At 42.3% G+C, this 27883-nt stretch overlaps 2 protein-coding genes across 9 annotated transcripts in view; one reads left to right on the plus strand and one right to left on the minus strand.

Annotated features, from left to right (window-relative positions):
* Positions 1–2617: 2617 nt before the first annotated feature.
* On the minus strand, positions 2618–7980 carry SENP8 (SUMO peptidase family member, NEDD8 specific). Of its 3 annotated transcripts, none has more exons than XM_081965256.1 (2): positions 7468–7729; positions 2618–5252 (listed from the first exon to the last, which is right to left on the minus strand). In XM_081965256.1, exon 2 carries the CDS (start codon positions 5208–5210, stop codon positions 4575–4577), a length of 636 nt encoding a protein of 211 aa, XP_081821382.1. In that variant the 5' UTR covers positions 5211–5252; positions 7468–7729; the 3' UTR covers positions 2618–4574. The 3 variants fall into 3 exon arrangements, with proteins under 3 accessions (XP_081821382.1, XP_081821380.1, XP_081821381.1); XM_081965254.1 differs by having other exon boundaries at positions 7417–7729; XM_081965255.1 differs by lacking the exon at positions 7468–7729 and adding an exon at positions 7736–7980 and having other exon boundaries at positions 2619–5252.
* Positions 7981–8190: 210 nt separating this feature from the next.
* Positions 8191–27883, plus strand: part of MYO9A (myosin IXA) — a 98714-nt gene continuing 79021 nt past the window's right edge. For 5 of the 6 annotated variants that reach the window (XM_081964462.1, XM_081964464.1, XM_081964467.1 and 2 more), the window contains exon 1: positions 8191–8375. The gene's annotated coding sequence lies outside the window, so the exon portion shown is untranslated. Of the gene's footprint in view, positions 8376–13017; positions 13086–27883 lie in introns of those variants that run through there. The other variant, XM_081964463.1, reaches the window with a different exon arrangement.

Consider the following 27883-nt stretch of genomic DNA (forward strand, 5'->3'; position numbering starts at 1 on the left):
CCAGGCTATCAAAAGTGCGATACGAGGATTATAATGTTTGCATATTGGAGTTTACCTATTCATTCAGGAAAAAAATGGAGCAGGCTAAAGGTTATGAAGGCAATTTTTGCAGTTTCTTGGATGAAAAATCTCTTCGGATCCACCAGACGTAAGACGTATCCACCAGAAGGATATCTGTACAGATGTCAGATCGGAAAAGCTTCAGAAACTGGATTGTCCCCGTGGATTGGGCTCCCCAAATCTCGGAAAACATTTGTAGAGAACCGTACCGCTGAAACCTGATTTTAAAGCACATGGCTTAACTTCCCATTTCATTTTTAGAAAATAGAACTAAGGAAGGGGATTTTCAACCACTGATCTTCGAAGATCAGTGTTAGTAGCGGTTTTGTCTGTGAACTTTGCATACAACTGCAGAGTTAGGAGTCATCCAGTGAGCTCCTGAGCCAAGACCACCCCGAGCTGACTCTTAAATATTCTAAGTGGTGGAACAAAAGGCGTCAGCATACGGAGACAATCTAGTTCTTGTTATGCAACTCGTTCCTTTTACATGCGTTCTAGATCACCAAGGAAGGTCTTCCTTCTGGTTCTGATGGTGATGCAGGGAACTGGGACCCTATTTCTATAATCAGGACTGCCGATTGCCACCCCTGCATCACTGCAGATGGCTGCCCGTATTTCCTTCAGGTTTTCATAATCCTCTGGAGCAGTGTTTGCTTTATCTTAAGAAAACACCCCGTAAAGTTCTTCCTAGCAAGGTGATTCATTCCAGGTCACAATTACAGCTGAATCTGCTGCCGTTCCCTTTTGCCGCGGAAGATTATTTGCAATGGGGTTATTGTTTACCCTGCCTTCTTTATAGACAACTCAAGGTGGCAAACCTAATACTCCTGCCTATTTTCCTCACCACAATAACTCTTATCGGGTGGGCTGTACTGAGGGGGGCTGACCCAAGGTAAGCCGAACTGCTTAATCCAGAAGCCGTAGGTGATCTAGTAATAAATGACAGATACACACAGCAAGGAGAATGGGAGGACTGGGGTCACACACTGACTTTTATCTTTTTAGGATCAATAGCTTTGTGTGTTTGTGTGCATGTGTCGGCGCTTAAGGAGTGCTGCTGTCGTCACTTGCCTACTTCAGTTTTGCACACAAGAAGCACCACAAGAGCCCCCGTGGTGCAGTGGTCAAAATGTAGCGTTGCAGGCTGACTGCCCACAACCAGGAGTTTGATCCTGACCGGCTCAAGGTTGACTCAACCTTCCGTCCTTCCCAGGTTAGTAAAATGAGGACCCAGATTGTTGGGGAAGATAGGCTGACTTTGCAACTTGCTTACATAGGGCTTTAAACTACTATGAAGTGGTATATGTCTAAGTGCTATTGCTATCCTACCCTTTCTGTGGCTCCTCCGAGTCTGTCTCGCCTTCAAATGCAGAGCATCTTGGTCTCTTCAGTCCCATAAAGGCTACAGGCCTTCAGATGTTTTGGGGGAGAATCCCTGGTGTTCCACCTGCCGAGAGGGGAAGAACAGTGGGTCATTTAGGAAAGTCAATGTAAAGGGGGGGGGGAATGGGTGGAAAGTCTTAGAATCCCTTGAATGGCATCTTACGGAGTGTTTGCCTTTCTCTACCTGGTGACGCCCTTGGCATCAGAGGTTGTTTGCTTTTCTCCGCACCTAAAGGAAGCTGCTGCATTTGGACTCCCGTACTAAGCCTTTCAAGCAATAAAACCATAACTGCACTAGGGACAATCCGCAGGGAGGTCCTATGGCACTTGCTTAGAACTAAATGACTTCTAGATCAGGGGTCCCCAATCCCCAACCGGCACCAGGCCACAGCATGCCAGAAACTGGGCTGTGCAAACAAGCAAAGTCCCGGGAGAGGCAGGTAGCATGTGAAACCACGCTCCCTCTGATCCATTGTAAAACCTCTCTCCATGGAGCCAGCCCCTGGTGCCCAAAAGGTTGCAGGGTTGCTGTTCTAGATAAATAGGCCCAGAAATGTTGGGAGACGCCCTTTGATGCAAATAATGCAAAGGGGCATTTAGAAGAGTACCAACTGGACTTCCTTTGTTTTTCTTTGAAGACGTTTTGCTTCTCATCCGAGTAGCTTCTTCAGTTCTGACTGAAGAAGCTTCTTGGATGAGAAACGAAACGTCTTCAAGGAAAAACAAAAGAAAGTCCAGTTGCCTTTTGAAAAAGCACCCTTTGGGACCACCACTCATAAGACATTTAGAGGAGTACATTTCCCTCAACCCAGCTGAGAGCCGAAAACACTTCCAGTGATGCAACAATGATCCAAATTGACTTCACTGGTCATTTCTAGTGTGTCTCTGCTATTCCTGTCCTCCGTGGATGTGAAGGCGCTCAATAGTTGGTACAGAAACTGAAAGAATCTGCATAGGGCCTTGGTTACTTTCTTTAATCCCACATTCTTTTATTCTGAATTCTCTGTTTACAGAAATAGGAGGGCCAAGATCCTTTCTTTTCTCCCCCCCCCCCCCATCACCATGGCATAACACTTGAATTTTCATGCTGCTGCACTGTAAGGAAGCTGACAATCTAGTAATTATGACAAGTTGCCTTTAAGGTGAAGGTTGCTGCTAAAAATACCCAAATGAAAGGACCTGGGTTTTAACAGTAGATTGTTACCAAAGAGTTCCTGGGGAGCTATTAAAGACTTCCCTTTTTAGGGTTGTTTGGGGGCAAGAGAGAAGCAGCCACATAGGAGGACTTCAAGGTGCCTCTGTTGCTGTCCTAGAATTCATGCCTGAATGAAGGAGCTGCCTCAAAAAAGCCTCTGAAGGCATCCTTGATTTTAATGTGCTATAACTGAACTCTTAACAATCCATCGTGGTCTGCAGAAGCTTCTTCATCTTACAGAAAATATCTCCAGAACTAAGTGGCTGTTTCCCTCTCCAGCTGGGTGTAGATTCCACAATTCAACAATTGCATGGAAACAAAACAAGACTTAATGCCATCGCTTTTCAGAGAGGTTTTCTTTTTAATTTTTGACTGAAGGTTTTTCCCAAACATAATGCGATTATGCAAATAAGAGAAATTATCAAGTGCTTCTGCCCAACAGTTTTAACATATGGTAAAACAACTGAATTTGTTACTTAAATCCTGTTGAAGATGCTCCTTGTGCAGCATTTTAAAAAAGGATCGTTGCTGAGGCAGCATCCATCAGGAATCAATAAAACAAGATTTAGTGTGGGGGGGGGGACGGGGGACGACCTCAGATAATAAAGGCTGTAAGGCTAAACCACCTGGCTTGGCACATTACCAAACAAAATAGGTTACTTTTTTCAGCCCAGCCAAATGTTCAGCAGAAGGAAGCAAATTTACATCACACAACCATGGAAGGATCTCAAGTCATGATTTTATCTTCAATCCAAATCCCGCATATTGTTCAGCAATTGAAAAGAAGGCTTGAGAAATGGGTGAGTGCTGATCCACTGCTTCGTTGGCTATTACAACTTTTCTCCTAACGTGTTGCTGAATTTCTACAGAGCCACTGGCACACCAGCCAGTTGTCTGCCTCTGCAATTTTCAAGGAATGTGAGTCAACTCCAGCTCTTCGTTGTGCCAAACACTCGAGTCCTCCTGCCATTGCAAGTACATATCCAGAAATCCGAGGGTGCAATGTTAGATAACTAATTAAAATCAAGCCTTACTGGACTTCACTCCAGCGGAATACAATTTAGGGAAATAGATTCAGTGCACTATTAAGGCACTCTCTAGGTCAAAGTGCTCAAAGTGATATGCAGAAATTTCAGTTTATGTAGAGATATATAGATAGATAAGATATCCCCTTGGCCCTGGTCTAGATATTGAAGGGAAAATTCCTTTCCCTTTAATAGGTTCATCATATCATTCATTCAGTAGTACAGCACCTTTAAAAAAATCCTTACCATGTTAAATAAAACAGGAGGCGGAGATGGAGCTAGAAATAAAGAGGAGCTGACTCTCCTGCCTTCAAGGCAACTGTACTGTACAATAATTTGGCTTCCTCACACTACAGTGAAGCATATAGTTACTGGAGGCAGGCAAAACACTTCACACAATAAATAGCTTTACCCCACTTCCTTTTCAGAAAAGCAGGAATTAGAGACCTCTGCTTCCCAGCCCTAAGACTGAAGCTTTGGATTACAAGCGATAACAGTAATTTTACAGCCGTATAAAAATCTGATCTCCATTCCCAGACATTCAGGGATGCTTCCAAAAGAGAGACACTGAAAGCTGCCGTAATTGCACAGAGGCCGTGTCTCTGCCACTGACATCACTGAAACTGGATCACACACACACACACACACACACACACACACACACAGAACTTGAGCATCGTGGGGATTTGGGAGGATACAGAGGTTAGGCTAAGCGGCAGCTGCTCCAAACTAGGGAAGATGGCGTTGCTATTTCCCAGGTCTTAGCACTGCAGAATAATGCAGTGCAGAAGAAGTGCAAAGATAAGTACATTTTTTTCTGTAGGGAAAAAGAAGTCTTGTGCACAAGTGCTCCTCTCAGGCACAGAGAACAAGATTTTTTTTTTAAAGACCAATCGCTGGAAAGTCACAAGTCACTTCTTGGAGAGTCTAGCAATGAGTTTTTTCCATTCTTCTCTCTTTCCTGTGATGTACGAAGGAGTCAAGAGCTGAAGCACCGGTTCCTGCTGCCCTTGGAAGAATTCTTGGCACAGGGCCTCCGTGTTGCAGATCACATACATCCCACAGTCATAGCTGTTCTGCTGCACTGGAGCCTTCTCCTCCACAAAGGCAACTTTGCCCCTCTTGCCAAGAAAGGACTGCAAATTCCTTGCAACCTGTTTGGCATGGGCGGAGTTACACCTGCTGTGGGAGTCATAGTGAGCAAAGCTGTCCTTGTCTTGGAAATACACTAGCAAGCTCCAGTGGGTGCCACCGGCTGCCTGGTTGGAGTTGTCATTGATAGGCAGGAACACAATTTTCTTCTGCAGCAGGCCCAGGGGCTCAAGGAACACAGCCAGTTCCTCCTGGTTAGTGGTGCATTTGATGAACTGGGCCACTTCTGGGCCCACGAAGCAGGCCTGGTCAGAGAAGTCTCGGAACTGGCCATTGGCAAAATACTCAAAGGCAAATCCAATGATGTGGTCGTTAAGCCAGCATGGAGGGTCTAGTAAAGAAACGTCCGATTGTCTCAGCAAACTGTCCATGTAACTCAGGACCACGGGGTCCATTCTGTGCAAGCAGGGCTACGACTGCTGAAGAAAGCCCAAAGCCTAAAAGGAAGAGAGATGAAGAAAGAAATTTACCCATGAGAATTGTCAAGAGCTCCTGCATCTGAGCTCCCGAATGAAAAAGGTGAAATGTGAAAACGAGAGAATATACTAACGTTTGATTTGCCAAATGAGAGCATAACAATTGATTAGATGTTGACTGGATTTTGAAAGAGTTTTCTACCTCAAGGAAAGCAAACTGACTCTTGAATTCAGGGACATATCTGCTTATTTTTCAGCCTGATCGGATTCTTGTTTATCTAAAGGTCGCTGCCACTAAAACTTTCTCAAGGAATTAAAAAACTGACTGCAGCCTTGGAGTTATTTGATGTTCTGCTTTTGTAAATACTTCTGTATATCACTAGGCTCTGATTCAGCCTTTTGAAAGTGGACAACTGACACTGAGCGCTGTCCCCTGGGCCTGACTCAGAGAAAACTGGAGAACACCCATTCATTACAACAGGAAAGAAGCTGCATGTGCTGATTTATTTACTCATTAGGAAGGAATGGGAAGTTTTCCTGCATACAATTAAAAGACAAAGGAAATTCACTGATGACTTGTATGTATTAGTAATCGTTAAGATCTCCAAAGGCAATAACTAAACAACTGCCTTTTGAAAACAATGAGAATTAAGAGTGATCTACATGAGGGATCTATAGTAGATCCAAACTTGGCAACTTTAAGATTTGTGGATTTCAACCCTGCTGGATGAGGAATTCTGGGAGTTGAAACCTACAAGTCTTAAAAGTTGCCAAGTATGAAGACCCCTTGTTATAATGAATTGGTGTTTGACTTTTTTTTTTAAATGCATCCAGAGCTTCCTATTCTTCCGAGGCAAATACCTTATGGATTTAAGACCCATAATGCTAATCACCGTTAACAGGAATCTCAAAATGGAACGGGAGCATCTATGATTACCCAAGTCTACAATCCAGATTTGCACAGGTTAATAGCTACACAATGGATGCTACATCCTTCTCTTTGCTTAGCCTCCAACTGTCAGTAAGAGCAACATGGTGGTTTTCAGCATTCAGAAATTGTTCATTTCCTGGCTGCGTTTCTTTTCTTCCCAATAGCCAAGTATTGCTCATTCTATCCATTAGCTGTTACTTGAAACCTCACGGCAGTGACTCACCAAATAAATTCTATATCTAAAGGAAATCTTTTTAAGATACCAATTCATTTCCTTGGAAGCTACAACAAAGCACTTTTAAGTATACTATACAAAGCAAAAAAAAAAAAAATAGAACCTGCAATTATGAAGGGATAGGCATACAGGAACCTTTTTTTAGGCCAAGTAACTTTCCAGTGGTAGGGGGGGGAAAGGCAAAATAGCCTTGAAAATTGTAGAGTAAGAAGAAAAATCTTGTGCACAACCTCTGATGACCTCATCACCACATCCATGTCGCTTTTTTTGGGTAAAGATATGGCAGTAGTTTCTCCGGCTGCTTTCCGAGTTGCTTGTTAGCCTACATTTCCTAGTGGTGTCTCATGCAAGTATTAATTGAGATGAACCTTGTTTAGCTTTTCCAAGATAAGTCAAAGTTAGCTAGATGCTGCCATCTCACCAGGTAGAATAACTACCTGACTATAATAAATATAATATAATATAATAATATAATAATATAATATAATATAATATAATATTATATTATATTATATTATAATATAATATAATAATATATTAGAAAGACAGTTCCTTATAGTTGCAATTTCCCTGCAGGTGAAATGATCTAACCATGTTTTACTTAGCTGTCTAGGTAGTCCTCTACTTACGACAGTTCGCTTAGCGACTGTTCAAAGTTACAACCGCACTGAAAAATGTGACGTACGGCCACTTTCCACAGTTACGACCACTGCAGCATCCCCATGGCCACCTGATCAAAATTCAGGCAGCTGGCAACTGCTTCACACTTATGACCGCTGCTGTGTCTACCCCCACATCTCCGTGGTCACACAATCCCCTTTTGCGACCTTCCCCCAAGTCAGATTCCCTTAACAACTGGGTTACTCACTTAACAACCGCAGTGATTCACTGAATAACTGCGTCAAGAAAATGGGGCAAAACTCACTTGACTAATGTCTCACTTAGCAACAGAAAGTGCTCCACTGTGGCCTTAAGTCGAGGACTACCTGTATCTAGAAGGCTGGAGGATTTCCACTTACCAACTGGGTCAAGAAAGTGGAGAAAAATTCAAAATATAACAAATGTCTCACTTAACAACGCCGATTGTGGTCGTAAACCGAGGACTAATCCTAACACGGGATGAGGGCGAATCAATGGCGGGGCAGAGGCGGTTTCCCTCACGGAGGGGGGGGGGTGTCAACCCTCCAGGCGCCGAGGGAGCGCTATCCGACAACCGGACCGAATTCAGACCGGGCCGCGGCCACGCTCAGTGTTCCCCTCAGGCGGCCTTTCCGCTCATTCCGGAGGCGGCGCCCGGTTCTCCCTTCAGAGGAATCTTCCCCTCATGAGGCGCCTTACCTGCCGCCGGGCCTCGCGCTCCTCGCGGGGGGGGGGGGGGGTTGCCCGGGGCGGCCGCCAAGCACGTCGCCGAGCCGTGCGTCGTAAAACCCACTTAGAAAACGCGCCGCTTTCCTCCCTTTGGCCTCCACCCCTCCCATCCCGCGCTACGCCACTCGCGTAAAGCACCGACGGGAATCGCCGGGCCGGGGCTGTGAGGCGCGCGCCGCTCTTGCTTTTTCCGATGGGGCCTGCCTGTTTCTTCTGCTCCTCTTTCGCTCCGCCCCCTGGAGGCGGAGGAGGAGGAGGCGTGGGCGGGGCTTGGCTTGGGGTGCGGCGGCCGGAGGAGAACTCCGCCTCTCGCGGCCGCTGGTGGCGCGAGCGCGCGCGTCACGTCAGCTCGAGGCTGGGTGGGGAGAGCGGGGGGAGAGAGAGAGAGGGGCGTGGCCCGGGCCGGTGCGCGCGCGCGAGGCAGCCAGAGGCGGTGGCTGAGGCGGCTGTGAGGCGAGGCGAGGCAGCGTTTCCTCCCCACCGAAGCGGGGAGGAGGCGGGTGGCCGTCGCGGTGGCGGTGCTGCCCCTCGCCGGCCCGGAGCCAAGGAGCGAAAGAGAGAGGGAGAGGCAGAGAAATAACCGCGGCGGAGCGATGCGGCGGCCCCGCAGGTGAGCCTCGCCCGCTGCCCCGGCCCTCCGCCGGCTTCCCCTCAGCCCCGGGGATGAGGCGCCCGAAAGACCGAGCGGGCGGGCGGGCGTTCTCCTCCGTCGCCCCTCCGCACCTGCGGCTCCCCAGCGACGCCTCTCCGCCCGCGGCTTTCCTCCCCCGGGATGAGGGAGGAAACGGGGCCGCCGCCGAGATCCGGACACGGGAGGGATGCGCGCGGGTGAAGAAGACTGGGGGTGGACAAATATACCCCACGGAGCCCCCCGCCCCATACCACCCCAATAAGGGAAGGGGGACCCGGCGGCTCCTCCCGGCTTCATTCATTCGAAGCGGCTCCTGATTCCGAGCCTGCCGGATCCGCTCCTGGGGGGTGGGGGCGCTTCCCCCCCCCGTCGCTTCTGGAAGAAACCCCCCTTCACCCCGCCCACCCCCTCCCCACTTCTTCCCTGCACCCCTTCTTCTGCCTGCCTGCCTCGCAAGGTCACCTGAGCCCCCACTTTCCTGGGTCGCTCCCCTCCGCCGCCAATGTTACACGAGATCATCCATTTTTGGAGGGTTTCTTCTCAGACCCGGTTTTCTCCCTCCCCTTCCCTGCAAAAAAAATGGGGGGGGGGGTTGTAGAGGGAGAGAGGGAGGAAGGATGGTTGTGCTGTTGCATTGCGTGGTGTGCAAGAGGTCGAAATCTGGGCTGCAGCAGCTGCATTGTGATCCCCCCCCCACTCTCAATGGAAGAAAAAAAATCCCAAGCTGTGCTAGAGGAGAGAAATAAGTCCCCCCTCCTTTCTTAGGAGAAGAGGTTTAGAGGTATTTTAAGGGGGGAAAAAGAAAAGAACCCCAGGAGAGAGAGAGAGAGAGAGAGAGAGAGAAGGATTTGCTCCACATCCTTACAGGCTCTTCCTGTGTAAAAACTTTCTAATGGCAATATTTGTTTATCTGTGCTGCTGTATTTGCTAGATAAGCCACAAAAGGAAGCTGCTGCTTCTTTCTTTCTTTTTTCCCCCAATTTTGATTTGGGAGCCGGATTTGGGACAGCGGGCTCAGGCCTTCAGTATGGCAGGAATGCTGCAGTCCAGTCAAACTGGTAAAGGCTCTCGGATCTATTTGCTGCGAAATGTGGTTGCAATGCCTGCATTAACTGTAATTTTTTTTAAAAAATACTCCGTTTGCCGTGGTGGTTTTCTTCAAGGGTGCTTTTAAAGACATGACATGACACCGTGTGGACCGCGCATCCATTCTCAACTGTTGCTGTGGACTAAAACTCCTGTGACTGTGATGGCTAATGGCTGTGGTTGTGGGTCCTGCTGGCTGGGAACGGTGAGAGCCATAAGAAAGCATACTTGGAGGGCACTCCTGTGGCAGTAGCTAATGCAGTCGCTTTTTGTGAATTCAGTCTCTAAATCCATCTGCCTTAATCTTCAGGATGGGAAAAAAGCATAATCTTCTTGCTTCCTCCATGTATCACATGGAATAGTTAGTTAAAATGTATTTTAACATACATTTTAAACTGAGTTTTCCAGTGCTGTGGAATTTAACCATATTTTGATCTTTAGCAGTATTAATAAAAATGATTGACAGCCGCTTAAAATTCACTTGCCACCACCTTCTCTTTTTTCCCCTTGTCCTGCTTTTTAATGCTTGCAGTCTCTGTGCTCTACTTTTCTTGCACTGAGTGAATTATTTTCCTTGAATATGTTTTTCGTTTTTAAGGAGCCTTACAGTTTGGCTGTTCAGATTTATCGTAATGCAAATGAAGTGACAAAGAGCACAGCAGTGTGGGTTGTATTAGGAAGACATTCTTCCTTTTCTCCATTCTGTGGAGGATGAATGCAGTATTTTGAAAAACTTGGAAGGGATTCCACAAAGGTGATTTGGGCATTTGGTGCAGGATTATATGAATAAAACCTTTTTTTTTTCTTACTAGGTATTTTTGCAGATTTGTGGAAAAAAACAGTTGGCTAGTGTGTGGCTCTGGGTTTATTGGACCCATGCAGAGTTTAGTTTTTGATTTTAAATGTGCATGAATTCAGCCATTTGAATAAAGTAAGCAAATAATGAGTTACCATTGATGTTACTGTAGTGTCAAATTCACTATAATGAATATGTTAAAATTTTCAGGAAAATGGTGCCAACTTCTTTAAAACCATCTTCTGCATCTCATACACTAATAGTCATTTTATTTCATTTACTGTATGTTCTACAATATTGCTAATAAATTTGGAATGTTCCATAGAAGCTTTAAAAAGATATTCTGAAATCAGATACTGTAATAATTTAGAGAGAGTTTAGTATACCATTTCACCAATTTATGTATTCAGCCTTAAATTTTTATAAAACATGTTTTTTGAGTGCTGGCATCCAAAATTAATGAAATAATAGAACATTTGGAAGATTTTGTGATTATACAAGAGATACAACAAATTAATGTATTAGAAAGCTGTTGTCACTTAAAAATCAGTTCTCTTAAGGAAGTAGTCAAAAGTCATAATCCTCCATTAAAGCTCTCTTTTGAAATTGCTGTGATAAAAGGAAAAGACAGCCTCAATTTGTGTTTGACTTCTGGTGATTACATACAATGATAACAATGTAGGTTTCTTGGCAACACTGTGGAAACTTTTTTCTCTTGCAGTTTTTCTCTTTTTTAATTTTCAGATTAGCCTATAGTTTTGTGATTTCCCCTTGGCCTCTCATTCAGGTACTTTCACCCTAATTAGCTTTTTTGAGGTCAGCCTGATGTAGCTACCTGTGGTATCTGAAGATGCTTTTTAAAAAAGTAATTCCGTCTTATTGATTTAGCATGGCATGTTTATTAATATTTTTACCAGTACATATTTTCTCTAAACCTTTATTATTTATGTTTATCAGGCAAAACATTTTATTAAAACAATTCTCAGCATCAGAAATAAACTTCTCAAAAAGCCATTGATTCATTTAGGTAGCTAAACCTCTGCTCTTCAGCTGTAATAAAGATACAGAATTTGGAATCATAATGAAGCTGCTGCCTGCTTTCTTGTGTGGCTGATACTGCTTATCAAAAGATCCACTTCAATTCATAATGTATTTCCTATATGAATGAATTCTCCAGAGAAATAGTCTATTTTTTAATGCATCATTAGTACAAATGAAACTTTTTAAAAAATGGAAATGTTTTAACATTATAAACAAGTGTTTTTACTTGGCTCTAAAAGAAGATGCTTTACATAATTTCTAAAGTAATCCTCATTTACAGAAATATTTCAATATTTTAGTAGCTCTTGGAGAAAATAGGAAGAAAAAGCCTTTACTTCATAAACACTGCATAGTGAGCCAGCACTATTTTTTTTTAATTCCATTGATTTAAAAAATGACTTTGAAACTTTGTTTTCTTAGTTTAATTTTGTTTGTTTTTAAACAGTATTATGCCTCTCAGCTGCAATCACTTTTGCCCATTAGTTAGCTGCTGTTTAGTTAAAATGTGATGAGACTAATTGAAAGTTGGACTTGCTGTTTTCATCATAGGATTATGAATGTTGGACTTCTCAACAGATTCAGAAATGGGAAGTTGCTAAAATTCATGCTCTGGGATGGCCTTCATCATGAGGCTTATGACCCCAAGTGCCGTTTGTCCTTCTGCATTTGGTCAGTTTGCTTCCATGAAGGTTGAAGCAGTTGGAACACTTCCCCTTGCGTTGGTGGAGACTAGTTATAAGTAGGACCCATAGCTGTTTCCCTAGCAATACAATTGAAAGAGTTTCAAGTGCAGTATAGCTGCCTGAATTCAGTTGCTTTCACCGACCGTTGGAGTTAAATTTTATCTTACAGTACTGCTAAATTAGCTTTTATCTACAATGTTGATCCTACATCATGATCAACAAAGGTTCCTGTGAGAAGAGAAGAGCAGTGCTTTGGCAATATCAAGTGATATATCTGAATTCAAACAGCATCCTGAAGTCTTTATTAGCTGCTTCTCTCAAGTTGCTCAAGTTTCATTTGCAAATGTGTCTCCCCCGAACCCAATAACTGATGTCTCCAACTGACAAACCAGAAGGTCACCATAGTCAATGGCACTCTACCCTGCCCAGTGGTCTAATAAGACCTGAAAGGATATGCCTGCTTCATCCAGGTTCCAGTGAAGGTAATGATCAGAGCAGCCACCACTGTTTCCGTCCACTGACTAGGTCAGAATCTTGAGTGAAAGGGTTCCTAAGTGGATCTTATGGGTGGGTTTTTTTTCCTTTTTCTTGCCTGCAACTTCAGCTAATGCTGCTTCCCAGCCTGCCTATACCAATCACTGTTCTGTTTCCTGAGTGAGCATCTCATCTGTTTTTGTGTGCAGTTCTGTGCTGCTGTCGTATGCAGACACTGAATCTAAAGTTACTAATCTTCTTAGTATATATCTCTTTCAGTTTCTGCAGCTTTTTTGATGTGCTGTTTTCCACATTACCAAGTGTTCTTGGCAATGTTCCCATGGAGAATTAAGTTGGAAAAGTAGGTTCTATATGATTGGTCATCTCAATGGATTTTTCAAAGAATATCTGTAAGCCAAGAATATCTGGTTTCCTGGCAGCTTTCACTCATGTACCTTTATACCTTTATTTGAGAAATCAGAAAAATGGTCAGTTTAAGTCAGTGTACTTTTTTGCCTGTATCTAAACCAGAAATCATTTTCAGATGCAGAGCTGCAGAAAGAAAATATTATTTGGAAAGAGATCATAATCCTTGCTGACCACAAACAGGTAAACTTAAAATTATAGGAAGGCAGCTTCCTATAATTGGGGTGGGTGGATGGGAGTGGAATCATCTGTGTTGATTTAAAGTTTCTATCGCCAAACTGCACAGTTAATCAACAGTGCCCAATTTACAATGCCCAAGATAACCTCAGTTGTGGTTACAGGCCCTAAGTATGATTCAAAATATGGTGGATTTTAAACTGTCCTTTTCAGTATCACAGCCGTTTGTATTTATTGGATGTGTGCCATAGAACTTGTGTGAAGTAGTAGATTACATAATCATGGAAGAATGCAGCCCCATTACTGTTGGAAAACTTCTACTATAATATGCAGCATCACTGCAGTATTTGTTTTGTTATTTTCATCAGCTAATTTATTTTGCATTTGAGTGCCCTATCGCCTATTCCCATCTGAAGGAAGAACTTGGTGCAACAATATTTTTAACGGGCAGGGTTTTTGATTTTTACGTAAGTACAGTATACAGTGGGTTATAGAATTATCATATTCAAACTGTAATAATCAATTTGGTGAGGAACTAAGCTGCCCCAAAAGTTTCTCAGCATCAGTTTTTGGACTAAATAAAATACAAATGGGAGATGAATAGATTTGGGCTAACCTAATGCAACCTAGATTCAATGAAGAAATGCAGAGCTAAATAGCTGTCTGGCCTTTTTTAAAAAAGATCCCTAAGGAGAAAAATTGGTCCATTTTAAGTAAATTGCTCCTACCAACAATATTCCTTTCCAGTTTTCAATGAACATCTATTTTTATCATTTGAACTCGTTAACATTAGTTTTGCCATCTGAATGAGCTGAGAAAAAGAACTTTTATCTGACAAGCTGTGCATGACCTGTATTTGGAGAAGAAATGAGGAGCTGACTATTAAAATTCTAGAAAGGCACTCTTGGCCCCGCAGAGTTTTAGAAGAAACTTTATATAATTGCTTTCTTGATTCACACATTATGTTACATAATAATTTTGTTTGCATGATACCTCAGCCCAACTGTTGTGTTTGTAAAATTGTGTGTTACATTATGTATGAAGAAAGCCATTCTGGTACTTTCAATGAACCGTGTTGAAACAAACCATGGCTTAGGACAAAAAGTACCTAGTCAAGCTACAGAATCATGTTGACCTTAACTTCCTTGAGCGTTGCTTCAACCTCTCAAACCCTTGGCACAAGATTGATGTGATAAGAAGGAGAATTTTATCTGCAGGAAAAAATCAGGTTAAAATAATTTGTTTTTAGTTACGGTATATCAAAATTAGGTATGACTGAACCCATTTCTGTGCCCTGGCTTGCCTGACCAAGTAACCCAGCTCAATTGTTTATCCTGCCTGCTCAATCTCTTGACACACAACCCCAAATCCCCAAATGTGGGCCTTGGCCTATAAAGTACCCCAGGGATACAACTGTGAGTGATATAGTTTCCAAATATCCAGCAGTAAATAATACATTTTCTTTTTATTACATTGTTTTAAATGGTTCTTTTTAAGTATCATTTTTCCAATGTGGCCATTTTAGCTAATTCATAAGGTAAACATAAAGGTTCCCCTCGCACATCTGTGCTAGTCGTTCCCGACTCTAGGGGGCGGTGCTCATCTCCATTTCAAAGCCTAAGAGCCAGCACTGTCCAAAGACGTCTCCGTGATCATGTGGCCAGCATGACTAAAAACTGAAGGCGCATGGAATGCTGTTACCTTCCCAACAAAGATGGTCCCTATTTTTCTACTTGCTTTTTTACATGCTTTTGAACTGCTAGGTTGGATAAGCTGGGACAAGTAACAGGAGCTCACTCCGTTACACGGTGCTAGGGATTCAAACCGCTGAACTGCCGATCTTTCTGATTGACAAGGTCAGCGTCTTAGCTACTGAGCCACCACATCCCTAACTAACTCATAGTTACTGTGTTATAGTGAAGTGGAAGACTGTTATAACTACAGGTAGTCCTCGACTTACAACAGTTCGCTTAGTGGCCATTTGAATTCATAATGGCACTAAAAAAAAGCCACATGACCATTTTTCACACAACCTTCCCAAGCATCCCCATAATCATGTGATCGAAATTCAGACACTTGGCAACTGATTCATATTTATGATGGTTACAGTGTCCCAAAATCACGTGATCCCCTTTTGCGACCTTCTAATAAGCAAAGTCAAAGGGGAAACCAGGTTCACCTAACAACCGGGTTACTAACTTATCAATTGCAGTGATTCACTTAACAACTGAGAGAAGAAAAGTTGTAAAATGAGGCAAAATTCACATAACAATTAAGAACAGACATTTTGGGCTCAATTGTCATAAGTCGAGGACTACTTGCAATGCAGATTATCTTTTAAAATTTCAACCTTGTTACATGCCACGTGTTCCAGTTGTAGGGAAATAATGTTTTTATTAGTTTTTTTTCAGCCTTTGTCAAGCAATCAAATCTTCCGTGGTTTTTTTGTTTTTTTTTTAAGTAGAAAAAAGTCTGAAATTGGCAGTAGTTGTTTGGGTGTGGCTCTAAAAGGGCCTGTTTCTGGTGTGTGGGATAAATTAGGTCTAATTATAGATACCATAAAAAGAAGACAGGGTCAGTTGGACTATCCAGCAATGTTTCTGTTAGCTTATGGCTTGGAATGAATTTAGCTGAGTAATGATAAGATAGTTTTCAATTTATTGTCCGTGGGCAACTTTTACACGAATGCTTCCCATTTGCACAAGTGAAGGATTTTGAAATGAAACTGCAACTGATGATGGTTTTCAGAAAATGGTAACTTGCCACACGCTCCCTTCCCCAATATTGCTTTTTATATTGGAAGTGCCTCATGATCTCACTTGATAGATTTCTCCCAAAGTCATTTTTAGTGTGCTTGTTTTCATGGCTGCTACTGCAGCATCCCTGTTTTTTTTTTATCACTTCTTGTTGTTATTAGTTGCAAAATCGTGTCCCACTCATCACATCATTCCTCCAGGCCTTCCTGTCCTCTACCATCCTCTACAGTCCATTTAAGCTCACGCCTAATGCTTCAGTGACTCCATCCAGCCACCTCATTCTCTGTCTTCCCCTTCTTCTTTTGCCCTCAATCGTTCCCAGCATTAGGTTCTTCTCCAGGGAGTCCTTCCTTCTCATTAGGTGGCCAAAGTATTTGAGATTCATCTTCAGGATCTGGCCTTCTAAAGAGCAGTCAGGGTTGATGATCTCTAGGACTGGCCAGTTTGATCTCTTCTTAGTAACTTCTTAAACTCTGTTTTTATCTTGTCCTGTCTGTCTTGAATGAATGTCATGCCTTCTCTCAGGGACCTTGTCAGTTGTGTTGTGCCCAATGTTTGACACTAGTGTGCTTTTATGTGTATCATGGAAAATAATGGAGAAGAAAACTGTGGCAAATATAACTTTACTGAAGCTAACAGTATTTACATATCTCATTAAGTTAGAGCAAATTGTTCTTATTAATCTTCGGAAGTTTGAGGTAAGAATTAGATACGTATAGAAATGACTTCTTTAAAAATAATGGTTAGGAAAATAAAGAGGTGGAACAGCCTTTACTGTTTGCTTTTAAAGCCCATAAGTACTTTCTCAGATGACTGGTTGAGAAGGTTTCTAGACATTGGGAGGAGCTGAAGTGAGCTCTTGGCTGTAGTTTTTTGTTTTAAAATTTACTCCCTTCTCTTGTTCCATTTACAAAGCAAGCTAAGGGAAAGCTTTCAGCAGCTTGGTTAACATGGTCATCAGTATAGCCGCTTTCCATTTTTTCTGCTTTGCCCCAGTGGGTTTGTCATGGAATCTTTTTTTTTTTTATAATAAAATTTTATTGGTTTTTCAAGATTTATAGGGAAAAGGGTAAATGGACAGGTATACAAATTTTGGCAGTTGCAAAGTGTGTGAGGCCCCCCTCCCTCCATACCCATAGTATACATTTAATATAATGCATTAGTATATAATTGATTACAGTCAGCATATTAGTTCTATTATTAAATTCAATCAAATTAAACATTACAGTATAAAGTCCAAATATAATTCCATTTTCACTTTCGGTCAGTTTATAATAATATGATTTTCTTGTTTATTTTTGTGATCTGAGTCTTCTTGCTATTGCCCCATCTCCCTCCACTGGCAGAGCTCTGGCCCCTCCCGTGTCCTGCGTGTCCGTTGTGGTATCTGGTGGTTTCTCTAGGAATGTTTTATTTTTTTCCATAAAGGCCTGCGCCTCTATGGGTGAATTAATTCTAATTCTTGTCTCCTCCCAGAATATCAGCATACCTTCAGGCATCAACCATCTAAACCACACCCCTTTCTGGTATAATTTATTCGCTAATTGCGAATAATTTTTTCTTTTTTCTCTAATCTTCTTAGGGATCTGCTTCAGAATGGTTATCTCCATATCATGATATATCAATGCTTGCCCCCTTTGTACACCCAGAATTTCATCTCTTGTGCTTTTTCTAAGAAATTTAATATGAACCTCCCTGGGTACATTGTGTGTTCTAGCGTAAGCTGAATTCACTCTATAAACCAGATCTATATCCCACCCCATCTGTTGTTTTTCTTTGTGTGTGTAGTCAGCCAGAATGTTTGTCATGATGTCCCTTATATTTTCCCCATCTTCTTCTATAACATTTTGAAATCTAAGATAATAGGACATTCTCTCAAATTCTAATTTCATCTGTTGGATGTCAAGATCTTTGTTCCCTTTCTGCACAGCTTCCACCCCCCCCCTCACCTCCTCCACCCCCCCTTCCACAAGATCCAGTCTCTGTGAGTTCTTATAAATTTGGGCTTGATTTTCTTTAATTTCATCTTTCATTTCCCTTAGCTGTTTCTTGATTTCCTCCTGGCCCTGTAAAATTTGTTGAAGCATTTGTTGAAAGTCCATCTCTATAGTCTTAGGTTGCATCAGTTCTGTTATCTTGGACTGTGTGGCTGGACTGGATGTTACAGATGTTGGAGCAGATGTGGCAAAGCCAGATTTCCCAGGAGGTGGTCTTTTGGATGCCATCCTTTATAACATTAGAAGTTCAGTCCATATATAAGATAAACAGTTAGAAAAGAAGGGTAGCCAGGTGAGGTCCGGGAGCAGAAGAACCAGGCAGAAGAGAATCTCTCTAATAAGTCTGGCAATAGATGAAAGGTTTCCCCTAGAAAGTTCAAAAAGACCAATCCACAAGAGATTCCTCTGGGAGACACGGAGACAAAGACCGGAAGCCTGAATTTTAAAGGTGGAGTCAGGTTTCACAGTTCATAAAGACAACGGAAGTGTGCCATCTTGCCCTGCCAGTTTTGGGCACAGAGGCATATCAAAGTTTTAAAAAGTTCCAAAGGTCCTCAAATCTCAGTAAATAGTGAAATTAAATTGCAAAGAAAATCATCCAACCTGGGTGAGGCTTCATTCGTTGGCTCTCCCCCCTCCTCCTTCCCCGGGGGCTGAGAGCAAGATTATTCCTCGCCGCTTATCCAAGGGGGGGGGAAACCCCCCTCCCTCCAGCCGCGCCTCCAGAATACTCCGAAAGTTATTTAAAGAAAGCTAACTAGTTCTTTGTGCAAAATAGGGCATGAAGAGAGAAGCAGCCTCACCGCACCGCAGCTGCTTCCTTCACTTGCTTCATTCTCCCGACGGCTTTAGCGAGGCGCGAAGCGCAGAAACGCGAGGCGCCCTCCGATCTAGCTCCCCGGTGCCTTGGGCGCGCGAGAGACCTCCCGCCGGCCGCCGCCGATGCAGGAGCTCCCCGCGATGCCGCCCCTCCGGCAGGACCCCTCTGAGGGGTGTCCTGTGCCCCCCAAGGAGTGGGGAAGCCCACCGGAGAGCCGGAGCGGGCAAAGAGCTGCCCGTCGCCGCTGCCGCCGGAACCGGAACTCGGTTTGTCATGGAATCTTTGTGGGTACCCGCTGTCCTACTTCCTTCCCACATCATGTGAGTTTTTCCAGTGGTTAGCATGGATAGCTGTTTGGATCTATGATAACCCCCTAATCTATAGTTGAGATCACTCCTGAAACAATATTCTCTGTTTAATTCATGGGAAGATGTTCCCTATTCCCCCCTCCCAAAATATTATTGGAAATCCTAATTATAGTTCATTTTCTCTTCGGTGTCAAGGAATTGAGAGATTGGGCCTTGAAGGGCCAGTCATTAAAGTTATTGAGATGTGCAGTGATCTTTCTGGAGGGAGAAAGTTTTTTGTCTTCATCATTGTTTCAAAGACATTGTTAATGTCGCAGAAAGAGCCATCCATATGCTCTTGTGAAAGTAAAAATGTGTTGGAAAGTTTGAGATCCGAAGTTTTTTTTTTGTTTTTTTTAATGGCCCTGTTTGAATTCTAAATCAAATGGATTCAACTCAAATACATATAACTGGTCTCATCATGCTTGAAACAAGATTAGGAAGTTTGTAAAACTGATATAAGAATTTCCTCCCAATTATTCATCCCCAATTAACAGGTGGGTATAAGCAAATTTCAGAATCTGACAGAATTTCTTTTGGAAATTTTAAAAGATGGCCTCCACAGTTAATTCTTTTAAAGCATCCAGAAAACTATGTCAGAACTAAGGCCCTTTCAGAGTTATTTGGCAGAAAGCAGAAGGTAGAATTGCGAATAAACATGCTGATTGGAGGAATTCACATTGCAGCCTCTGTTATTGCATGTTAGACACTTTCTAACCCTCAGTAACCCAGCAACACTGCTTCTTCTTTTCTCCATCTCCTGTTTTCCAGAAGCTCGTTAGAAAAATTGTTGCCAAAAATCACTAAGGAAGTAGAATATGTGTAGGGTTACAGTGTGAATTATATTATTGCTCAGAAACTGATACGATCAAATTTCCAGGAACCCTTTAATTAATGCTACTGATCATGTCTTTTGTTCATACCAGTTTGCCCCTTCCCTCCTTCTGGGGTATTAGTAGAACTGCCTGTGTTGCCTTTAGCTTTTCTAATTGGCATATTTCACTATTAAAAATATTCAGCGTTTTTTTATTTAAGGGATGTAATGAAACGCTGTTCTGGATGCCAATCCCACAGATGTGACTTTTAAGCCTGCCTGCACCGAGCTGGGTAGCATTTCATAAATGCATGTATTTTGTTGCTAACTGATCTTTGACTTTACTTTGAGTTTCTACTCCAGAATAGATTACATCCGTTTTTGCAAATTGTAGTGTAATGCATTTAAAAGTTCTATGTTTTTTCGGCGAGCTTCTGGTAACTGGAAGTATTTTAAATGCATCAGGAGGAAGACAAACAGAAGTACAAGTAGCTGTGGTTCAGCTATAGTAGGTTTGTGTTAGGTAGACTTTCCCAAAGTAAAACCCTAAACCAGGGGTGTCCAAACTTGGCAACTTTAAGACTTGTAGACTTCAACTCCCAGAGAGTCTTCCGGACAGAGTCTTCCAGCAGCCGGCCCACCATAGAGAGCACTCCTAGAGCGGCCGAAGCTGGAACACTCGGCCCTGAGTTTTGGATTTGGAAGTTATGCGTGGAGCGGAACGGGGCGGCGGCGGGCGGTGGCGGGCAGCAGCAGCCAGCGGCGGTGGCCTGGGAGAGCTGCGCAAGTGCTTGGTGAAGCTGCAGGCGGAACAGGCGCTCGCGCAACCCACTTCTCCAGCCGGGCAGAGCTCCATGCACTGACCTAGGGGGTATCCCGAATGTGCAAAGCCGCGGGAGCTGGAGGGCGGGCAGAGCGCCACATGGCTTGGCACCTTAGGGATTACCCCCTAGGTCAGTGAATGGCGCTCTTTCCAGCTGGAGAGGGGATTTGCCGGGTGGCTGCTCGTGAGCATGGTTACCTCATGGCTGCTTCGCCGCTGAGGCTGTGCCCAGCTCTTCAGGAGCCAGTTCACAAGGGAGCAGCCGCCCGGCAACTCTCCCCTTCTGCCAGGCAGAACGCCACTCCCCAACCTAGCGGTATCCCGAAGGCAGCAAGCAACGTGAGCGCTCCCCCCCCCCCCCGGCTCCTGCGACTTGGTGCTTTCAGAATAACGCTAGGTCAGTGAGCGGTGCTCTGCCTGGCCGGAGGGGGGGTTTATTTTCGGGGGTGGGCTTATATTTTTGCCCACGCGAAAAATGTGGCATGGGTTTAGTTTCGGGACAGGTTGTATTTTCGGGGAAACATGGTAGACCTCTTTATTTTAAAAAAAAGTCCTATAAAATTTGGACAAAACAAATTGGACCATTTTTTAAAAAACGTGCAAAGTAGAAAATATACTGATTTCTTTTTTCTCTTGCTATAGGCCTGATTTGCCATTATTGCTTGGCCTTGCTGCCGTAGTGCTGCCCTTGGGTATCTCAGGATAACTGGGGATTGTTGTTTGCACCTATTTCCTTAATGCTCACTCCTATCTTATGGGAAAACTTCCACTTTATGTTACCAAACTCTCCTGAGCAACAACGCCCACACTGTCTGCAGCTCAGATTTTTCTTCATAGCCATATGGTCCTGCTATGCTTCTATGTCTGGCAAGCTTTTTCCACTATTTGTGCTGTTATTCCTTTTTTTCCCCCTCCCTCCCCCTCCCCAAAGATACAAATGTACAAGCTGATTATCTCACTGCTGAAGGCTTTTTCCAGAACATTAAGGGACGATTATGGTTCTTCCATATATAAGTCAGATTCCGTAAACTGGACTCGGCTGCAGGATGCAGATTAAGCTTTCCTGCTGACTCCAGGTTGCAGTTTTGTCTTTCCAGAAGATTACATTTGCCTCTTGTTATCCTCACTACCAACCCTTCTGTCTTGCCTCTGCATTGGGCTTTGGAGAAAAAGAAATTTCACACATCCATGCTGAAATATGAAGCATGAAGAAAGGGAGCAACAGCAGCTGCTCCCTTCTGTTTTCTTTATCAAGCTTGGACACAAGTGAGATCATTTTTTTCTTGAGAAAGAAAGAAAAAGCTGGCGTCTTCTTCACCTTATCTCGTATGATGGAAAAAGTTGGAGTCTTCTTCACCCCATCCACATATGATGGGAACACTAAAGGCCTCAGCAGATGGCCTCAAGGTGAAGTTGATTTGAGATTAGAGTACCTTAGTGGTGACGTGTGTGTGTGTGGCTTCATTTAGTGTGGCTATTGATGGGCATCTTTTGGATTTAATTCAGAGGTGGTATTCAGCAGGTTCCGACCAGTTCTGGAGAACCAGTAGCGGAAATTTTGAGTAGCTCGGAGAACCGAAGCATATTGACAAGCTCCACCTCCATCTATTCTCTGCCTCCCGAGTCCCAGCTGATCAGGAGAAAATGGGGGATTTTGCAGTAACCTTCCCCTAGAGTGGGGAGGGAATGGAGATTTTACAGTATCCTTCCCCTGCCACGCCCGCCACGTCCCGCCCACAGAACCGGTAGTAAAAAAAAATTGAATCCCACCACTGGTTTAATTACCTGAGCTGCGCACATGGTTGTTATAGTTGTAGCATGAAAATACCTTACTGTAGTTTTTGGCTGCCAATCTTATCAGAAGACCTTCGAAGTTCACAAGCGACACTGACAAATACCCAAGTAGTCAAGCGTCCAATTGAGGCTGAGAGGTAGCATCTGCCCTATGACTGACCCATTACTAGTGGACTGTGACAGAACAGGCTGTCCATTCAATGGATGGCTTGTTCAGTGCTTTCCCCTCTGGCAGTTGCCTGCTGTGTCAAATGCTGCTTGCCTGAACTTTTTAATTCAGCCAGCAAAATGGAGTAAATGTAATTTTAAAAAAAGCAAAAGCAGTAGGCTATATTTCTGAGCATCTGATCTTTTACCATGGTGGCATTTACACAATGCACTTGCTTTGTCTCAAGGAAAAACAGAGCTAATTTTGTGCAAGTTTTTTTTTTTAAAGATTGAACCACCATTTTTGTTGGCATGGTAATATCCAGCTATTCTACAATATCACGCTTTCATATGTTGCTGAAGTATAATTAGCAAGGGTTAAGCTTGTGAATAATAACTAGCCGAGAACAAATACGACCACAGTGTTCTTAAAGATAAATTCAATCTAGAGCATATTGAGTTGTTTTAGATTGTATAACTGGTTATAAATAATGCGAGTTGTTTTAGATTGTGTAACTGATTATAAATAATGCAGGTTGTTATAGATTATATAACTGATTATAAATAATGTGAGTGTGCAGTTTGTATTTTCGGAAACAATTTCTAAAGTAACATCATCTGAGCATTTGTATAATTCCATTGATTTAATTTGATCATTTGTGCATTCAGAAGATCACTAATGAAGAGTTTTAATTACGTTCATCTAACAGTTCTAACAGCTTTCATTTGGGATATATTTCATTTTCTTTCATTTAAACATTTTTTTCCTGTCCTCTGAATGATAGTTCTCAAGTACTGACTCTTTCAAGAGATGAGGTTATAAGCTGTGTTGGAAAAGCGTCGCCCCTATGCTAAGTCAACCCTAGAGCGATCTGCAGCGCAAGTTACAAAAAGTGTACTGTTGTATTTCCCATTTCGTAATTAATGTGCATTAGTGCACAAAGTACTCTTATTCAAGATGTTCCTCTGTAAATGGAACCAGAAAAGCAGTGACAGCACAATATTTGAATGAAATAACATTGGGGGGTGGGGGGAGAGAGAGAGAGGAAATGCCTGAATTTAGAAACACTTTGCTTTGCTAGATAGCATAGCAAACATGTGACAGGAAGCATCTGACTTTCAGAATTACACAAATGGATGGTTTTTCGAACACATGATGGAGAAGGATTTAAACCACTCTCAAGTAAAGTCACTATGTAAGGCTGAAGTCAAAGGGACATAGGACAGAAAGCAACCTTAAAATCTGCTTGATTCGAAAAAGCGGATTAACCCTTTCCTGATAGCCAGAAAGGCACTTCATGGTAAATCCAACTATCAATCAATCCATGGGACACATTCAAATCATCATGGATTGAAGATGCTGCTGAGCGAACTATATTGTGCATTTGGTTCTTAATGGATTATTTCCATCTGAATTCTCACTAACCCCCAGTCATTCGATCTTAGGTGGGAGCCTCCAATGATGGTGCATTTCTTTTGCAGCTATCAAAACTCACGTAATCACACTTAGACGCCACCGTTTCCTTTTTATGGGTGAAAAAATACAAATGCTGCTCTAATAAACAGTAAAGCTGAGATCCAAACAAACATTAGAATTGCAAGTAATCTTTCGCTACATAGTCAGCCTGTTTTGTTTAAATAATGTGGAGTTTGGCTACTTCTTGTCTGCCAAATACCTTGAAACTGCCCATCTTCCTCGTAGATCGGCTCATAACTTTGAAGCAGGGATGAGTAGAGATATGTGAGAAACACACTGCAAATGTGAATGGCATTATTTCGGTGCTTCACCTATTATTATTTAAATTATATAATTAGTGGAGAAGGTTTAACTTAAAGAAGTAAAGAAGTTCTGCAGCAACTAGTTGCATGAGCAATTGTGCAAGAAACTCCTGAGCAAAGGAGTTGCTTTTGTTACCTTTTGTAACCCTGGAAATAATTCCCAGTTGATAGGTGCTTCTTAAAGGACATGTCAGAAGAAGACAGAAAAATGCTAATTATATAGGAGAAGTTGTGGTTTCCTTTTTTTTTAAATATTGTGCTTATTTCAGGAAGTGGAATAAATCCAGACTTGCCAGTAAGTCAGGACATGTGACTTAGTTTCACTTGATATAATTCAATGTAAGCAGTTTTCTTGATCCACCATTTTGGGGTGGGAAGGAAATGGAGGCTCTTTAAAGTTGAGGAAAGTGTATGAAATAAATCAGAGATTTATATTGGAATTGAGATAATGGCAGTAATCTTAAAAGTGGGTGTTTCAGGACCTTTGCATGCCGTTGCTCAAACTATTCTAGGTTGCCTTAATTACAGTCTATGTTTCAAATCCTTTCATAATGCAGCTCCTTCCATTCTTACGGAAGTTTTTCACCTCTGTCCTTCCTCCAGAAAAGGGCAAGTTGTATCTGAGCCATTTGGGAAAATCTAAAGAGCATTTAATGGGTAGCCTCAGAGCTTGCTTTGGTGCTGATATGTTCCTGCATTTCAAACAGTGATTATAAAGGATTATTGTCAACATATTTTGGAGAGAGAAAAAGGGCAAAATTACTGGGAAAAGGAATTGCAAATTCCCTCCTATCTGGTTCATGACGTGATAGTTTTTCCTGTGCTAGGTGTGATCTCTCAGACAGCAAATGTCTGCCCATTTCTTCATTTAGATAAGTTTGGAATTGCACTTCAGGAGGCAGCAATAAAAATAGAATTATGAAAAACGTAAGGATATGTCTGAAAATAGCAGTGGCTTGTTTCCTTTTCCACATAGAAAGGCAGATTTTCTAGTCAGATCCTCCTTATTATGACTGCTATGATCAGTATAATTTTCTGCATTGTACAGCATTGCGCAATAAAATTTAATTAGACATTCCAGATCTATATGGTGGGCTGCTGGTTTATATAGTTATGGCCAGTTGTTGAGGCCAAGATTTTAATGAAGTTGCAATTGGAATATTTGGTATGTAAAAGCACCTTTTTGTTTTTAACTACTTAAATAATGATATTGTTGAATTTGGTCACCTCATAGGTCAAAGAACCAGTTGTCATGTAGGTACTTCAGACACACATGGTTTTTTTCTTTCAATCATGAACTGTGCATATATTTTCATCGACTTCTTCAGTTCTCTGACCACTGCCAATCTATAAAATGACCTCTTCTCCCAATCTTAATTTTGCATAGATCCTTTGGTAAAGTGTTTCGAAATCTTATCAGAATGCTTGTTGACACTGTCAAACTCTTTATAGTTAAGATAGTCTTGTTGACTTTTTTTTTTTTAACCAAGGCCTATCCCTCTGTTTCCAGCTTATTCAGAACAGGTATTAAATGGCCTATATACGTAATATCCTTATTGGATATATTTTTGTTACGTTTTTGTGACTGCTTTTTACTATTTTGTTACAGAGGGAAATGTTACAAATGTATATTTTTGTTAGAGGTTTGCCCAATTCATATTCGATTTATTTTAGAACTCTGGTGTGGAATTTTTAGGCATTTAATCAATGCAAGGATGAAGATTTGTGAGAAGCTTAATGGCTTAAACTGTATTTAGATAGAAATACAGTTAAAATTAAAGCCATTCAGCTTCTTTACAATATATTTCTTCTGGAGATACTTTAATTCCTTTGCCAATCAGGGATTGAATATGACAACAGTTGAATTCACCAATTGAGGGGAATCAAGCACTGATCCTCACATATTATACTGGCCTGGAGACTATCAGAGTAGAGAAGTTGAGTATAAATCAGATAAATTCCAAATTCAGTTCTTTATTATCAGCTGATAAAGACTGGTATCAGGTTACTTTATGAGATAAAACTCAATGTGAGCACCTGAAAAATTACTTCCAAATCGCCTGTGTTAAGTTGGTTCAGTTTAGCCTATTATTGTAATATATTCTGTTGCCTTGAAATACCTAATTCAGTTAAAAGTGAAATAGTCATTTGATGCATGAGCATAAATGTAATATCGTGCATGCTATTTAAGCATTTGTGTTGTGTATGCATTTATTAGTGGTGTGGGAAGAAGGGGATTGCTATTCCTGTAGGACTACCTATAAAAACTTCCTGTTTGGCATCTTTCAAATGTGCCTCTCTAGCTAATCGTTTCTAGTTTAGTTTTGCTTTACAGGGTCACATAATTTGCTCTAGAGCAGGGGTCTTTCAGCCTTGGCAACATTAAGACTTGTGGACTTCAACTCCCAGAATTCCCCAGCCAGCCATGGAGACCCATGCTCTAGAGAATGCTTTGACTTATTAGTCACTTCAGTGAGTCCTCATATGAATTTAGGCTCATGCATAAATGCCTACTTAGTTGATATTCGAAAGCTTAATGTCCAGTAGTTGAATTACTGATAAATGCATACTAAATACATGGGCACTAATCAACTTTCTAAGATCTGTATTTCATGTTATTGGCAGAGGAAATTCAGAAATAACCTAAAGTGAAAAGTATCCATTGCAATCTGAATGGTCTTTCCAGGTTGTCCCTGAGAAGGATTCCTTTTGGGAGGATTGTTTAATTAGCTCACATGCTGCTTCATTAAATGGGGTGGGGGGTGGGGAGAGGAAGGGTTGCTGCAGAGAGAGAATCACTGCTATGTTCAGTGAGAGTTTATCAATAGCATTAGTATTCTTTTGCATTACCTGAACAAACAAGATGTTAAGTCTACTTCATGCACTGCTTTACAGTTGTGAGTATATTATTAGAGGTAATGAATAAAATACAGGCTTTTATTGTACCCAAAATGGTTTGTCTCTGATCTGTGCTCATTTTTTTTTATGATTCAAGCATTGGCCCCTTACAACTTTTATGGTGGGGAATGGCTTGCTTTCCTGCCTGACCCCATACAAATACCTTTGTCTAAGCTAATCGTCTAATGCAGAGGTCCCCAACCTCTGGATCATGGACCTGTACCGGACCGTGGCCTGTTAGAAACCAGGCCGTGCAAGCAGCAGGTGCATGAAAAACATTTTTTTCTTCTAAACTGGTCCCTGGTGCCAGAAAGTTGGGGGATCACTGATCTACAGTAATACACAATATTTGGTAAAATAATCACTATCCCATTACTAGCCATGATGCAACTGCTGCCTGAAATGTTCTTACAGGGTGAAGCCTAAAGCCAGTAGCTTGCAAATAATTTTTATGGCTGCATACATTTGACCGATACATTCTGCCAGTGCAGGATAACATGGCACGTGAGCAGAACTGCAGGGCAAGCTGGCACCAGTTCAATCGGATTGAATTTCCTTCCCTCTGTCTGTATGATGTGTTTCCAGGGTGTGAGGGCAAACTTTGATAGGGCTGGCTAAAATAGGGCAAG

The sequence above is a fragment of the Natrix helvetica genome, assembly GCF_964273705.1.
Source record: "Natrix helvetica genome assembly, chromosome: 12".
Classification (NCBI taxonomy): Eukaryota; Metazoa; Chordata; class Lepidosauria; order Squamata; family Natricidae; genus Natrix; species Natrix helvetica.